We start from the raw sequence: 17,601 nt of genomic DNA, 5'->3' as shown, positions 1-17,601 counted from the left end.
CCGTCCCGGTGAGTTATATATATATGATAGGGAATGTGGCCAAATATTATGAATTATGTACTCTTCACTCTTGCATTCTTAACCGTTGATATTTCATACCCTCTACCAAATTTCAAATCTGATGCACATGAGTAAATATTACATACGTTCATAATATGTACCATTAACGATGTGGATGCAACGAGCTCACGATACTTTTTCTTGTGCACATCTATACCGTCGACATACATTCGCTCGAACGTATGTAAGCCTGGATCTCGAACATGTAAGTACATATGAATTAAAAGGTATGTTTGTAAATCTTTCATAATTTAACTGTCCTGTAAAATTAGGTTTTTCATTTTCATTTTTTGCACTAAAATGCCAAAACATGGTATTATTGCAGCCATGACAGACCAATTTATAGCAAACTCATGCCATCAATCATGAAAACTATTGCAGCCTTTTTCCATTAATTTTATTACTAAAAATGTAAATTGAGTACAATAATACATCACAAAGAATATTTAGCTGTCAACCTCTGAACATGAAAGAGTGGGCCCTTCTATAAACCAATCATTGACCTCCCTTTTTTTTTGGGATCAATGAAATCTTGCAATTTTTGTGCTTGAGGAAATGCTCCCATGGGTTATATAAAGAGAAAAAAATAGAGAGGAGAATGAGGGAATTATAGCAATATAGTTCTTCCCTTTCAAACTTTTTTTTTCCCCTTTCTTCCCTATTCCAATGAACACCGCGATCTCTGACTCGGCTTCACCGGATGCTGTCAGACAGACTCAAGACAAAGGATACACTATTCATGGAGAGATCATGTTGTCTGTGATCGTATCGATGTTTACTATTTTTCTCTTATGTCTTCTCTTCTACGTCTATCTTCGTAAATTTCGTTGGCGGCAAAAGGAGGAATCTGAGGATGATGCCATAGGGGGCTTGCGAATGGGCGAGAAGCCTGCGGTTTCTATGAGTTTGGTGAATTTCAATGCTGCAGATCAATGATTCGCTAAGCGTTGGCATTGAGCAGAATGACCTATTAAGTGAAGCCCCATTGTGGCTGAAAATAAGGTTTGAATCATGGGAGTAGAGCTAGCACTCGCTCTCCTTCCCGCATTTCCTAAAAAAGAAAAAAATATATATATAATTATGTATGATATGAAGGTTTTATCATTAAATTATCTTGTAATCATGTAGATTATAGAAGTTTGATTCTTCCTTAATTATGGGTTAAATCTTAATTAAATCACTAATTTGCTGTTTTTTTCTAAACTCAACTGAAGGGCTTAGTGAGGACAATAGAAATTATGAGCTTTCAAGCTTGTTAGTTATTGCATTTTTTTTTTGTTTTTAGATTAATATAATATTAAAAATTAATTAAATTTTATCTTATTTTTTATTTTCTATTTTGATTTGCTCAAATATAAGAAAAATAAAAATATTTGTAATTCAAATATATATTTGGAGTATACAAATATAATGTTTCTCTTAAATATAGAGGTATTTACATCCATACCACCAATTTCTTATGTATATAAACATCTAACATATAAAATTTACATTTTTACATTTATAACACCCAAATTTTGCTGTTTAAATTATAAAATGTCAGCATTCAATCATTCCAAACACTTGTTTGTATTCACTCTATGAGATTTTTATAATAATTTCAATAAATATTAAAATATTTTTAAACAAAGATTTTAATTTCAGAATCTACATCACTAACTTAACATTTATATAAAATTAAATAGTGATGAGTGCTAGAAAATTTACGGCATTAAAATAGTAAATTATCGTCTTAGCGTGGTGTGAAGATTCAACACATGCTCAGTAAAAAGAGCAACTAATAATGACACCAGAAATTTTTATGTTGAAAAACGAGAAATGGAAAATCACGGGGACTGACCGAGACGATTACAGTTGCAACAACTTATCCCGTAAGCAAGAAAGAGTTACTAGGTTTTCTAAGTTACAAAGACGACTGCTGACGAGTGATAGTGATTGGCAGGGTCCGGTCGGTGGTGGTCGGCGGTGATTGACAACAGTCGGCGGTGATTGACGGTGGTCGATGATGGTTGACGACTGCATAAGTGCACGCGCGACGGCTGACGTTAAATTTTAATTTATTCTAAAAATTTATAAGCCGTAAAACTAATATCCAACATAAAAAGTAGGAATCTGAATGAAATCCACATGGTGCCAACCGAACCAATCAGGTTTTTGTTCGATTCCGGTTGGCAGATTCTCTAATTTCTTACACGCCAGCTCTTCCTGCAGTTTGGTCGGCTTATCATCCAAAGAGGACAAAGAGACCACGTCATGTTTTTCTCTTTCCTATGCTGGATTATTCATGAATCACATCTGAAAATATAACATAAAATAATAAAAAATAGAGAAATAATAATAATAATAATGAGCATTAATAAATATGTATTTATAGAATATTTCTTCTATAGACAATAGATCTTTGGAAGGTGTTTGTATAGGGGTATTTTTGATATTTTATTATTATGGGTTTCTTCCTCGACAGTCTTCGGGCGGTTTATTTGATTACCTTCGATTCTTCGGGAAGAGTTTTTTTTGAGATGGTCGGAGGTACTTTGAGGAACTGAATCTTTCTTTGAATCGGCTCTAATGGGAAAGGTGGTCGATTACATCAAGTGTTTTTTTTGTGTTTGCTGGCTCGGATGCTAATTTTTATTATATTCGATCGAATGACTTGTGCTTGAATTATCGGAGCGTCTTCTGGCCTCATTTGCTTAGGCAGGCCCCACAAACTCCAGACAAGGGGCAGTCTTCATCTGGACTGCTAGATCACTTTGAGATCAGTGCAGACACTTTTATCAATCATAAATGACATAAGTCAGATCATTGATACATGATTACATTTCCAAAAAAAAAAATTATATTGATCATAGGCGGATCTTAATGCATATTAGGATTTGGTACTGTCGGAAGCTCAAAATATTAAGTTAACAATTGCCTACACTGATTTCGATAAAGTAGCTCAGTGAGTTGAAAAAAAATGACATAAAAAATTATATAATTTGAGTCCAAGTGAGAATTGAATATACGCTTAAAACATAATAAAAAATTTTCAGACATACTTTGCATAATCAAATGATCTTCAATTCTGGCAAACTTACAATTAAATCGAGTATCTCGATGAGAAAAATCTAATGAGCCCGATGTTGCTCAATTTCAGTGTCATTAATGCACTCAAATGTTCATCAAATGTCACCGATCAAACAGATTTCTGTGGATCGTCTGATCAAGCGCGATATGGATTATTTCTTTATTTGCAACTTAACTCTATAAATAAAACTCTATCCCCCTCATGTGAGGGGACATAGAACATTGGCGTGCGGAGGATCATAGCTTACAAAATTGGGAGCTGCAACACAACATCCTGCACAGCAGTTTTAACGCTTACTAGCCATCGTTGCCATTTCTAGTTACCGCCACCTCGGGTCGCTGTCTTTGGCCAACTTCGGTCGCCACTAAAGGTAAACGTTAGTTGTCGTTGCTGTCACCGTCGTTTCTAGTCACCACCACCTTCAACCAATTCCTGTCATCGCCGCCACCTATCCCGCCGTTGCCTCCTCTACTTCTGGCCGTCGTCGTAGTGGCCTTTGCTCCTTGTTGTCGTCGCCATCGTTGCTTCCGCTTCCAGCTGTAGCCGCTTCGGCTTCAGGTCGCCATCGTTGCTTCCGCTTCCATTTATACCTCCGCCTCCAACACCCTTCCATATGTGAACTTTTTTTTTATGTACATGAGTTCTAATCAAAGAAACTGTGTAATTTGTTTCTGTTTGTGAGACAAAGGGTTGTACTTTTTAGTGAAATATTTCAACCAGACAAAGCTCGTGATTTTTTTTCCTTTTTGGGTTTTTAAGTAAGAACTTTTGGTATCCCTATTGATTATCTTATTTCCTCTGAGTGTGTGCTGGATTGTCGCATAACATTAAGATAACAATTCACTACTATACAACCACGAGTTTACTAGCGCACATCAAAGTAAAAAAAGAATGCATTATAATTTAAATATAATGTATTTGAAATGCTTTAGAACCTTTTAATGTGTAAATTAAACACAAAAGTTCATTTTTGTATCTTTATTTTAAAGTGAAATGAAATCAATGTAAACCCATATGCGACGATGGCGTTAGTGGTGTGCGGCCTTTGACGATAAAGACAATGACGATGATCAATGAGCAGTGGTTGACACTCATCAGTCAATGATGCCAGTCAGATGAAGACGAGTAGCAATCGACGTCAACAATGGATGATGACAAGTGGCCAACAGTTGATAGGCGACAACAAACTCTGATGATCGTGGTCGATTGCACCCCATGATGAATGCAGAGATAACTTTTGTGAAATACATGGAGATTGATAAAATATGACAAATTTCAAATATGCCTAATCTTTAACTAACAAATAAATTCTAGATTTACAAAAATCTTACATGCATTTCATTTTTATACTATGAAACACCTATATTTGAAAATGTAATACATTTGATTCGAATTACACCTATTAATGCAAGCAACTAAACAACCCATAACCATTTTCCAAACAAGCCCACAACCATCTTCCAAATTCCTACTTCACTTTGCGTAAAGCCTTAAAATCAAATTTTGAAAATTAATATATAAATATTGATATATTGATGTTGATATATACAAGTGCACATATATGATTAACCCGTTCTCTTTGATTTTCGAGCCAAATTTCAATCCAACGGTAGAGAGTACCTCGGTGCCCTAAAATCCACGGCTAAGATTAACTCAAATAGATCTAACGGCTTCTCTTTCTCCGACCGAGGGTTTATCCATCTCGTATCTTCATCCTCTCCGAAAGCCGGAGATTCAATCGAGCGGGCGGCGGTTTGAGCAGCTTTAGCTCCGGCGATCTCCTTGGAGACCATTCAATTACCACATTGTCAAGATGCCTAAGTCAAAGCGCAACCGTCCCGGTGAGTTCTCATAGAAATCGCCCTTTTTTCCCCGATCAATCGCTACTTAAACCCCAGAAAACCCGAAACAATTCACCACTGTTTTAAACGCATGCAGTGACTCTTTCTAAGACCAAGAAGAAGGGAAGAGATCACAAGGAAGTCATCGTGAATTCTGTAAGACAAGCTCTGGAGGATTATAACTCCGCTTATGTGTTTACTTTTGAGAATATGAGGAATCAGAAGTTGAAGGAGCTCAGGGAGCAGCTCAAGCCGAGCAGCAGGTTCAAACTTCACATATCTATGTGTTAATCGTTCTGGAACTCATTGCATACTTGTAGGCTGATGTGGTATTTTGGCAGATTTTTTCTTGGATCCAACAAAGTCATGCAGGTTTCTTTGGGCCGATCAGCAGCTGATGAGGTTAAGCCTGGCATTCACAAGCTTGCAAAGGTGTGGCAAAATCCTGTTCTTGAGCCTAAAGGTTTTTAGTATTTGTTCTGGACTTATATTCTATTTTATTTTTAACAGTTCCTTCGAGGTGATTCTGGACTTTTTTGTACTAAGCTTTCAAAGGAGGAGGTTGAGAGGTATTTGTTCGGTGCTTGATAATCTCTGGATGTTTGTGCTTGCGTTTTGAACTTATTACTGTAAAACTTGCTCATTTTTTTGCTCTACACCCTTCTCAGGAAATTTACCTTTCTGTAATTTGCTACCAGTTCTTACATATTGAATGGTAATTTAAATACTGTCTCTAGCTATGCAAGTTATTTGTTCTTTGATCTTTAGTAATAAGTGAATTATTCAGTAGAGATATTGCTATTTCTATTTCTACAGCATCTAAAGCCTAAACACATAAACTTGATGGTGTAATTAAACCCAAAGACTAATGAAATGTAAAATATCAAACCAAAGACTCCGGCACTTTAGAGTGAATTGAATGACTATGATTATAATAAATTTTACAATCAATCTCTAATATACTAAATTGAAGATAAAAAAAAAATGGAAAAACTTCACAATAATCATCAAGATTGAATGAGGAAGGATATCAGCACGATCGAATTCCTTAAGGATGGATTGGCTATATGAACAGTACTCTTCTCCAATAATGAAAGCTCTCCAATTCTTAGATCCACCAAATTCTCTATCAAAATTTGTGTAATATTTATATACTCAATTAACTACAATAAAATTTAAAATATCCAAAAATTTTTTCCAAATGTTAACCCAAGTTAACCAAATAGATTTCCAACTATCAGTTAAAGTAACTATTAATTGCTAAATTAAGTTCAACCCACAAAATGATTATCATTGATCCAATAATTAGTGACAAGTCGTGAAACAATGAAACTTAATCCCTACCACTTAGCGGTGGCATGCTAATCGAATGACACGTCCAATAATACTAGGAAGCTAAATTACAAATTAATTTATAATTTATTTATATAATAGAGTTCTAACTAAGTCCAAATACTTAAAAAAATGCTTGCAAGTAAGTTCCTTAAAATAGTTTTATAATTATAAGTAATATTTGCAATAATAAGGGAATTAATCACATAAATTAAAAATTAACTCAATCGATTTCCAAAAAATTATGGGGTTTTTACATACGTACCACCTAAAACACATCAATTTACATCCTTAACACCTAAACTTTCCATATTAACCACCCCACCCCAAACTTCCCCGTACACCAAAATAAACATTCTCTGTTACACCTTACCCTTGCCATCTACAGGTTGTCTTTGGCTATTTATTATGTGTTGCCTTTGATTCGATTTTAAATGGTACGATTTTTTATTTTTTTCCGTTGCCGGATTTGATGAAACTCTATATGGATGCACTATGGAAGTGCTCGCGGGTGAAACTTAATGTGAATGTTATGCCTCCTGTAGCTGAGAAGATCTGCATATTTTTCTTTTGTTTTGGAGCATTAGCAGTTTTGGTGTATCTGGAATTGGCAGTGGAAAATTTTTTTCGAGTCTTGTAAAATTTTATATGCAGAGGTTGAGAAGAAAGAAAGTAGGAAATATCACTAGTTGTGCAGCTTGCTGGCGTATCTATTGTTGTGCTTGGGGTGGTTACTTGAGACGGTTCCGCTTCTGTAGCAGACTTCAAGAATTGATCTCAAAGAAAACCTCATGATACATCTCTCTGCTGAGTAAACGAACAAAAAGCCAAAATTTTGATAACCAAAGAAGACGACAGTAAGGGTGAACAGGTTGGAGACAGAGTCGAGGGTAAGGTGTAACGGAGAGTGTTTGTTTTGGGGTAATGGGATGTTTGGGGTTTTTAATTTGTAAATATTTAAGTTTGGGTGTTGAGAATGTAAATTGATATGTTTTAGGTGGTAGGTATGTAAAAACCCCAAGAATTATTAATTAAACATTAAACTCAAATCTATATTTTGAATAAATATAATCAATTTTACTTGCGCTATTATCTCTAAGAGCTTTGATAATACACGCTCAATTGATTTATAATGACAATCAAAGATACATACACTAATATACATAAGCTTCGGATTTGTAAATCTTTACTTGAGTATTCATAATTCTCTTCTTGGCTCTTCCTATAAGCGATTAACTTCCAAGTAAGCCTCGTGAAACCAATATTCATCTTGATGATCACTGGAAAATAAATTACTTGAAGTAGAAAATTTTGCAAAACATTACATGACACTATACAAAATTTTTCTTTTCATTCAATTATTTTTAACTTGCATATGAGTCAAATGGGTTTATGAATCAATAATTCCTCCTATTCTTTTATACAAATTAATTTTGGAATTCAAGGATAAAATATAATCGTGTATTCAAAAATTGATACCAATTAAAAATGATTTAGAAATAAAGCATGAATTGAAATTCTATATTTGAGCTTTAAGATCAAAAGCTATATATAAATATAGAATTGAACTACAAGGACTGGTTATTTCCAACCACATCTCTAATTACTCTGAAGAAGTTCTTATATCAATCATAATCATAGGCCATTGGAAAGGGTTTCTGTGGTCAAACCAAGTTGCATAAGTTTGTTTACAATGAATGTGCATCACTTGGTCCACCGCCCGCCGCGCCCCCCCCCCCCCCAAAAAAAAAAAAAAACAGAGGTATATGAGAATCAAACAAAAAATTAGTAAGATTACATGATTATAAATTATGCTGAATTTAATTTGCATGCCATGATAAGTCAAAATTTGTTTAAGCAATATAATTAAGCATCTTTAAATAAGTGAGAACAAAGCAAGAACAAAACTAATAGGCATTTATGAATATTAAATCATGTGAGGAGCTAAAAATCCTTGTAAGACTAAGAGCTTACTATGTATCATTAAATCATGCGAGGAGCTAGAAGTTCTAGCAAGACTAAGAGCTTACTTTGCATCATTAAGTCATGATACGGCATAACAACATATGTTTTAGCAGGAAGTTTGATAATTGCTAACTATAAAATTAGCCATACTAATAATCAAAATATTTTCTTTAACATGGTTTAAGTGAAATTTATCAAATTTAAAGTCTGATTATTTTAATCTGGAGGCCACAAGAATCTTAGAAGTAACACCTTTGGTGCCCATGCTGTTTTAGATTCTCAATCATAAGGTATATTTTCTTTTTTCGCACTAAACATTGAAGAATTAGTTTCTATGACTGGATTAAATCAATTGGGTTGATGAAGGAGCACCTGTTATAACAACTGTAGAGATTTTGTAGATTACCTAATGGATTTGATTATATTCTCTTGGAAGTGTTATTGGAGGTGGTTGTGAGGACTATTTCAGTATCTTTTTCCTAGAAGGAAAAGTAGGCTAATGACATATTATACTCCATTTTTTGGAATATTTCACGTTCTATGGTTGCCCTGAGTGGTACCAAACCTTGCCTTTTCTGCTGCCTACTGTTTGTTAGTGTTTCATTGTTTCTTACCTATAATTTTATTGATCCATATTTGCTTTGCGCCTAGTCCTACTTTAAGTGTTGTAGTTGGACTAAGTGATGTACATCTTAATTTTATTAAACATGTGGATTATATAGGAATAGAATGAAATGGATAAGCAAATATTAAAATGAATATACCATTTTGAAATATCAAACAACTTTCTTTTTAATATTAATATGATTTAGATAGAAAATTTTTCTTGCAAGGAAGTTGATAAGGATTTCTAGACCAATTTTTAGGACATTTTAGGCTTATTTCGTATTTTGTTTTATACCTTACTTTTGAACTGAAATAGAATTTGAATTGGCTTCGAATTTATTTTATCTTTTTTACTGCACTTGTCTTCAATTCTTGCTAGTTATTCCTTTTTTGAATTTCATATGCAATTTTAGTAGTTAGCTTTTTTTTTTTGATGTTTCACTAGAGCGAGGCTTTTTATAAAGAGGCTTAAATGTTTCTCTTAGATGTTTGTTTAACCTTTAAAAGAAAATTGTTAATTAATCTGTAAATTCCATGGTCTGGATACTGTAATTAATAATAGTTTGGAAAGGTTGTAGAATATTGGATAAATAATTCATAGGGTGTACTATGACAAATTATTATACTTTTTTAAGGGTCTATGGTGTTGTAATTTCCAATTTAGAAAGCCTAAGAAGTTCTTTTATTCGGTTTTCTTTTGTTCTCATTGATGTTATTTGCTATGATTGAATTTTTTGAGATAGTGTATGTTTTTGTTAAAATGTGCTGGTAAGCTGTTTTGTAAATGTTTCATATAGGTTGCGCTGAAATTCCGCCATAAATATATCCTTGAATTGGGGCATTTACATACGCAGCACATAATTCTTATCTATTTACATAGCCCACACGTAAACTTTCATATTTACACAACACTCATCATTACCACCTTTTAAAAGCCAAATACACCTTTTCATGCATAGGTTTAAAGTACCAAAGTGCTATGTGTGTAAATATGTAAATATCAGTACGAGATATGTAAATCCATAAATTGTGTGCTACATAAATTTCCCTTTCGAATTTCACATTTGCTACAATTTGCGTTCCTTGTTGATTATTACTTTTTGTTGTCCTTTGCAGGTTGTTTAAACAATTTGAAGAGCATGACTTTGCTAGGGCAGGAAGCATTGCTACTGAAAAGGTTTCATTTTATTATTACTTTAGTTTCAAATGGCTCTTATTTATAGTCGAGATTTGATTCTTTTTCATACTCATCCCTAGAAGATGACACCAAGAGATATTTGTTTATAATCTTAAGAAACTAATTGACTCCGATCAAATAATGAGATTAAGATTACAAGATATTTTGATAAAAAATAGCTACTTCAAGAAGCAGACTTTCAGAAGAATTCCTCTCGAAATTGGTTTGTTGATTCTGTGCTAAATCATTTTCTTGTGATTCGGCGTTTTGGATTTCTTGCTGCTAGACTGCTTCAACCAAACTGGTAGATCAAATATAATGTTATTGGATATTTGGCAATCAATGCTGGCTTAGTTTGATACTACACTACCATCTCCTTTTCTCGCCTCTTCAATGTCTGGAAATTCTTCTCAAAATCAGGATAAATTTTGAAATCTATTTCCAAAAACTTATGGGCAAATTTAAGAGGCTGTGGCTTTAAATGGACATACGCACCCCAAAACAACAACACAACATAGCAAAAATATCCCATAGGAAAAAAAGTTATAAAAGCTATTCTTAACGAAAATTAGAATTAAACATGTAACCTTCTAAACTGTATCTTTTTTCCCATGTTGAAGATGGCTCATATTTGAAGTCTTGAATATTTCTTGTTCTTAGTAGGGTGAAATTCGGCAAGCAATTTTACAGACTTTCTCCAATGTTGCTTGCCTATCAAGTGAAATCAACCTTTCGGGATTGTGGTAAATTTCTATGTTGGGAAATTTGCATAAATACCACACAATTGTTTTGCATTTACATATCTAATACTTAAACTTTCATATCTACATTTATAACATTTGGTCTCATGAACCTATGCATAAAAGATGTACTTCACTTTTAAAAAGTTAATAAGTGGTGTTTTTGACATGATATTAAAGATTAGTGTTTTTTGTATGTAAATATTGAAGTTTTGGTGTTAGATATGTAAATACATAAGAATTGTGTGGTGTATAGGTAAATGCCCCTTTTATTTTTTTCAGCTACTTGGCGCGGTAAATATCCAACTATCAACACTTTTTTTCTCTTGCTGATTCCATGAATATTATATTTTCAGATTTTTTTTTTCCTTTGAAGTTCCTTATTCGGATGGGGATGTTATTAGTGGAATTCATGCTGGATGGTTGAAGTAGAGGAATGCATCGGGCCTATAATGTGATAGAAAAGTACCGCTTAGACTTAAAAGTAATATTTATAAGATGGTGGTGAGACCTGCAATGCAAAATGTTGGCCTATAAAAGAAAAGCTTAAAACTAAGTTACATGTCGTTGAGATGAGAACACTTAGGTGGATGAGCGGCTTTACACTTAGAGACAAAATGTGAAACGATTATATTCGTGAAAGGGCTGGTATAGCTCCAATGACAAATAAAATTAGACAGAGTCGTCTTAGATGGATTGGTCACATTAAATCTCGACCATCTGATGATTCGGTTCGGAGAGTGGATGTTTTATATTCGACTTCTTAGCAAAAAAGGCAAAGGTAGATCTAAAAAACCGGGCATGTTGTATAAAATATGATCTTAATTTATTAGAATTAAATGAAAATATCACACTCAATAAAACACAATGGAGAAAAGGATTCCTGTCGCCAACCCACTTAGTGGGATATAGGCTTGTTGTTGCTGCTGCTGTTGTGATCTTTCTGGCTCAATTCAATGATTCTCCTTTTCTATCTTTGGACGTTCGATATGCAAATGAATGCCTGATTGAATTGTTGTGGAAGGAATATTGTTACAAATGTTTTAATATTTTGTTTGTTTCCATAGAAAAGTCGTGTGTAAGGTCTCTTTCCTTTCTATTTCCTTTCAGATTTTTTTTTTTAAATTCATTTGAAATTAGATTGAATTGAATCTCCTTATCAAGCCCTTTTTTTAGTGCAAATTGCATTACTAACAAAAAAGATTACAAAAAACAAAATAAAGAAAACTAGCCTGACAAAATATGGGCCCGGTCAAAATCGACAAAAGGAAAAAGAAAATGTGAACTATCAACATTACCATCACAAAAAGAAACATGTATGACCTTTTTTGCACAAGTATGAGCAGCTAAATTCTTTTTTCCTATCAAAATGTTTGAAGAGGACTTGCTTAAAAGAAGCCAAAAAAGAGAACTCTTAATGTTGACACACATCATTTGTTGCAAAGAAGCAATAATATTATGATTGTCAATTTCAATGATAATACCCTTGACCTCAAACATCCAAGGGTCCACATAAGTCTTGATTGATCGGATCGCCTGAAGTTCCACAAAGGTGCTATCCCCATGATCAATTGGATGGCCTGCCACCAAAATAATGTCACCTTGCTGATTCCTAACTATCACACCGATTCCGCCCATGTAGGAGTGAAGAAGAGCACTATCAGCATTAAAGTTGAGCCAACCAGGAAAGGGATGTATTGGAAGCGCCTATTTTGGGATGTATTGGAAGCACATTCCATGTTCTCAGAGTGAATCCTGACATTTAAGTTTGCATGCAATGAAACAAAATGTGATAATTATGGGCATCACCAATTTATCATATTTTGAATTTTTTTTATTTTTTATTTTTTATTTTTTTATATATTCTTCTTATGGGTTTGTAATGGCTGGCGAAGATTAAATTTTGAACGTTCCACGGGTTATTGTATTGCTAGTATTTTCCAATCTCTTCCCTTCATTTCCTCATGCCTTCACTGATAAGATGATTTTGGTAAAAAAATTCTTTTGTTTCCCACTCATGATTATTGCAGAAGATAATTTACCGAGCATTACCATGGAGGGTTTTCTCGTTCATTTAGCTTTTTCATCATTTTAAATTTTCACTAATCTTTAAGAAATGATGCCTAATTTCCTCTATTATGACAAGTGAATATTTCTAAAGGGTGATAATATGAGAAAGGTTGTTTTGACTGGTAAACTTTTTAATTTATCAATTTACACCAACGTTTACACATTTATAAAAAAAATAGAGTTCCTAATTGATTAATCTCATGAATTTTAAAATAAGCATTACATTCTGTGCTTGCTTTATTGTGTCAAGCCGAAAGAGTTTGTGTTAAATCGGATTATTGGGTGTAAAAAAGATGATTTTTGACAAGTAAAAGGTTTAGTCACGTAGTTTATATAATCAACAAGATAACTACAACAGTGATTACGTAAGCATGAAGAAGAATTATTCTGAGATATTTAAGCTAGGATTCCAAACCCACAATTAAATGCAGTAAACATGGAATTTTTTTTTTATTCCGGGTGTTGGTGGATGGGTAATGCTATATCCCCTCGCCTCTAGCAGTTTTAGTGGTAATTCTAACCTTCCTTGAGCTTTTGCACTTAACTTAATGAAAATTATGCAATTAAAGGAGAAAAGATCAGTGAACCAGGACAACTAAGGTGAAGTTGTAGATTTTGTAAACAGTTTCTATTGGAGTAAAGTGCCAAAGAAGTCCCCGGATTATTTATTTGGTCACTTTAATCCTAGAGTTTATAGAGGTGTCAAATACAAATTAGTCCACTCTTATAATTTGGTCTAAAATAGTCTCCGTTGCGACTTTCAACCTATATGTAATGAATTTGGGGATTAAATTGACACTTTTATGAACTCTGACCCTCCAAAAAAAAAGTCCGGGGATAATTTTAACACTCTTCTTGTTTCCATTGTATGCAAATTTAAAGGATTTTATACACTCAAATCGAACTCGATATATCTCTACTCTTGTGTTTATCATAATGTTGAGCATAATATTTAGATACTTTAAAGATTTGTTTTTGTCAAACACTTATTCACTCAGTGAGCAGCTCTGGTAAAAATTCTAATATTTCATCGTGGACCTCTTTTAGTTTTTTCTCTATTTTTTACTTTTGCTCTCTAAATTAGTTTTTTTTTTTAATTATTTTTTGAAATCTTCTATCAGTCTCAATGGTTGAGATTTTTGCGCTGTATTTGGGCCCTCGTACGTGCTTGCGTATCACAATGACACGTGCTCATTGTTTTGCCTTTTTTTCTATCGTCGTTCGGACTGAGACACTTTTATACTGTACGTCATGTTTAATATAAGTGGAGAGATATATTATGGTTTTCAACTTGAGCTTCTTCATCAAAGAACTAAAATTGTTAGTATTCATTTGTGGTTACTGCTATTATTAATTTTGGAAGATTTACATACATACATAACACTTAATCCCTATCTATTTACATAGCTAGCACCTCTACTTCAATTTTTATGTATATACCACATTTTCTATGCATGAAAGGGTGTAATTCCTTTTTTTTAATTTAGAAAAAGTGATATTTTTGATGTGATATGAAAGATTTGGGCGGCATAAATGTAAAAAAAACAAAAATTAGGTGTTAGATTTTCAAGTGCATAAGAATTGAGTATGTGCAAATGCCCCATTAACTTAGTGTTCATCGACATGACTATGTGAAGAAAAAGGTTGTTTATTGCAGATAATGTTTTTAAAACATCTGTGTTCTTCATGTAATTTTTCATCTTTTTGTTAATTTCTGCGGTGCTGCATATTGATTTATTGATTTATTTCTTTGTTCCTTTCAGGTTGAGCTGAAAGAGGGTCCTTTGGAAGAGTTCACCCATGAAATGGAACCATTTCTCAGAAAATTAGGCTTGCCAGTTCGCTTGAACAAAGGTCCTGCTTTATTATTATTATTATTTGAGGCATTTACATACATACCACACAATTCTTATGCATTTACATATATAACACCTAAAATTTTTATATTTACGTACATAACACTCTAATCTTTATTATCACATAAAAAATACCGCTACTAATAACTTTTTAAAAGTGAAGTATACCTTTCATGCATACGTTCATGACACTGAAGTGTTATGAATGTAAATATCAAACTTTAGGTGTTAAATATGTAAATACAAAGGAATTACTTTATGTATATAAATTTTCATAGTTTTTTACAAGACTTTCTTTTGACTGTACAAGTTTTTCATTTCTTAAAGCTGAAGTGCTGATAATTAATCATTTTGCAGGAGTTATTGAATTGGTTTCTGACTACGTTGTGTGTGAAGGAGGGCAGCATCTGTCTCCTGAATCAGCTCGTATACTGGTATGTCAATGGCCTACATATCAATAACTCTATATTAATAGTTGGGGAATTTGCATGCATACCACACCATCATTATGTATTTACATATCTCATGTCTAAACTTCCATATTTACATGCGTATTACTCGAATTTTCAGATTAAAAATACTACTATTATTAACTTTTAAAAGTGAAGTACACCTTTCATGTTTTGATTTATGACACCAATAGTTATAGGTGTAAATATTGAAGTTTGGGTGCTAGATATGTAAAAACAGAAGAAGTTTGTGACATGTATGTAAAATTCCCTTAGATTTTTGTTATCTTATGTTTGTCTTGCTTGGGGGTGGGGGTGATAGAGTTAGGATTTAAAGTGAGATGGGGATAATAAAAGATTTTTCTTAAATTGAGAAAGAGTGCAGGTTTCATACCAACGACCACACAAAATGTTTTATGGGCATAGATTCTATCAAAGTTGTGAAAATCAGATTGAAAATCAAACCAGAAGAAGGAAATGTTCAAGGTTCACTGGTTTGATCGGGATTGAACCAGAGGTTGGACCGGATGACGTAATGAATTATAAATTTATTTAAATATGAGATAAGTGATATATTTTTTAAAAAATTGATTATTAAAATATTAAATAAATATATCAATATTTAAATAATAAACACCATAATAAATTTTAGAAAATTATTTTAAAATTTTAAAAAAAATTATGTATGAGGTATAAAAATCGCATTATGATAATATAAAAAAAATATATGTGATGAATAAAAAAAAATATTATCAAAATCTAGGGGTAAAACCTTTCGAAGATATGTTGGCTGCTCTTCCCCATCCTTAAATCCGCCATGTGGCATTGAGGTGTAGTAATTATTTCTTCCAACAAACTCTATTTATTACCTGCTGGTTTCTACTTTCCAATGCCTTTTCTTTCCATTGGAAACTCCTCTCAATTGGAAACTCCCTATGCAAAGCTCGCCTTTTCTTTCCAACGCCCCTTAAGTATTAAAAAATACAATTTCTGGTCAAACTAGCCGGTTTTTGCCGGTTCAATCCGGTTCAATGTAGGGGCGGTTATTAAGCCAGCCCGAACCAAACCACCCGCTGGTTCACGGTTTTTAAAACCATGGATTCTATACTATAGATAACTATACTATCCAAAATTTTGGAGAGCAAGGGTTATGCTCAGCCTCTCCATAATCCGGCCACAGGGCCAATGGGAACTGGTGGAATCAAGGTTAGGTTGGAGTTACTCTCACCTTTTTAGGTTTGAAAAAAGCTGTACATGATTATATATAATATAGTCATTTTATATTTAAATTCTACTTTAATTATATATATTCTATATTTTTTGCTCCTCTAAATATTGGTTAAGCTCTTCTGACTTGAAATTAGAATTCACGTCTCGAGGATGCGTTAGATAGGAAAATACTTCATAATTGTGTTATGTTTGTAAATATCTTTCCTTTTTACTTTATTTTATTCCTGTTTTGATTTGAAATAAAATAGGTTTGATATATTAAAATAAATATATTATATTTTTATTAGTAGTTGTTTTTAACAATATTTCAAATAATCTGAAAACTATTTTGTATATTTGCAAAAGAAATTGGTTTGCTTTAAAAATCAAAACTAAAAATAAAAATGATTCCAAGTAGGCCATTATTAATTTGTTATGCATCCATCAAATTTTCAATTTGCTTCTCTACTCTTGCTTGCACATGTAACTTTTCTGTATGAAAATCATGATTTTCTGTAAAATTAGTTATCATGAATTGAAACATATGTTCTAATGGAGTTATATTTTTATATTAAATTTTCCTTTATTTTTGGTTGATTCAAAGAAAATGAATGAATCTGATTTGCAGCGTTTGCTTGGGATCAAAATGGCCACATTCCATCTCCAGCTTGTTTGCAGATGGAGCTCTGATGATTTTGAAGTTTACAGAGAAGCATTGAAACTCTCAGATAACGAGTCTTCCTGAACATTGTACCTAAATTTACTACCAAATTTGCCAGTGTTTCACCGAGGCCCTTGGCTGCAATTTTGTTTTTTCATAACTTTATTGTCATGCCAAAATTCTGGCTTGTAGGAGGGCGTTCTAGCTATTTTAGTATGAAATTTTCATTAATTTTGCTCGGTATTGATCAGGAAATATGTCATATTTACTTTATTAATAGCTTATAAGGACATAAATATACATGTTTTGATGATTTATTGACTTGCTTGTGTTGTGTAGGAAGCCTCGTTAGATATTGTAAAGATTGTTGTGGATGAATGCAGTGCAAGTGTTGTGTGGAGCAAGGATGGAATTTTTTCTTTTATTATTATCATGATTGGATGGATCCCTTTATAATTTTTAGTGATATTTACATACGTAGCACACTGTTCTTATTTATTTACATGTCTAACACTTAAAAAACTTTCATATTTTTTTTAAATTGCACTTTTAAATTTGTATAAAA

The 17,601-nt window shown here is 32.9% G+C and overlaps 1 protein-coding gene across 1 annotated transcript; it reads left to right on the top strand.

The window, feature by feature from the left end:
• Positions 1-4,707: 4,707 nt before the first annotated feature.
• Positions 4,708-17,346, top strand: LOC110018694 (mRNA turnover protein 4 homolog). The gene is made up of 8 exons (XM_020716098.1): positions 4,708-4,971; positions 5,069-5,234; positions 5,313-5,403; positions 5,482-5,540; positions 9,991-10,051; positions 14,625-14,715; positions 15,075-15,151; positions 17,004-17,346. The coding sequence occupies exons 1-8, from the start codon at positions 4,944-4,946 to the stop codon at positions 17,118-17,120; spliced, it is 690 nt and encodes a 229-aa protein (XP_020571757.1). The 5' UTR covers positions 4,708-4,943; the 3' UTR covers positions 17,121-17,346.
• Positions 17,347-17,601: the final 255 nt, after the last annotated feature.

The sequence above is a fragment of the Phalaenopsis equestris genome, unplaced genomic scaffold (assembly GCF_001263595.1).
Source record: "Phalaenopsis equestris unplaced genomic scaffold, ASM126359v1 Scaffold000030, whole genome shotgun sequence".
Taxonomy (NCBI): Eukaryota; Viridiplantae; Streptophyta; class Magnoliopsida; order Asparagales; family Orchidaceae; genus Phalaenopsis; species Phalaenopsis equestris.
This window is presented reverse-complemented; position numbering and strand designations above follow the sequence as displayed.

What these genes read in the sequence shown, in the direction of transcription:
- LOC110018694 (XM_020716098.1), top strand. Translation starts at nt 4,944, where the DNA reads ATGCCTAAGTCAAAGCGCAACCGTCCCG. An exon ending in GCATTCACAAGCTTGCAAAG is followed by an intron (nt 5,404 to 5,481) that starts GTGTGGCAAAAT and finishes TATTTTTAACAG; the next exon opens with TTCCTTCGAGGTGATTCTGG. An exon ending in GAAGCATTGCTACTGAAAAG is followed by an intron (nt 10,052 to 14,624) that starts GTTTCATTTTAT and finishes TGTTCCTTTCAG; the next exon opens with GTTGAGCTGAAAGAGGGTCC.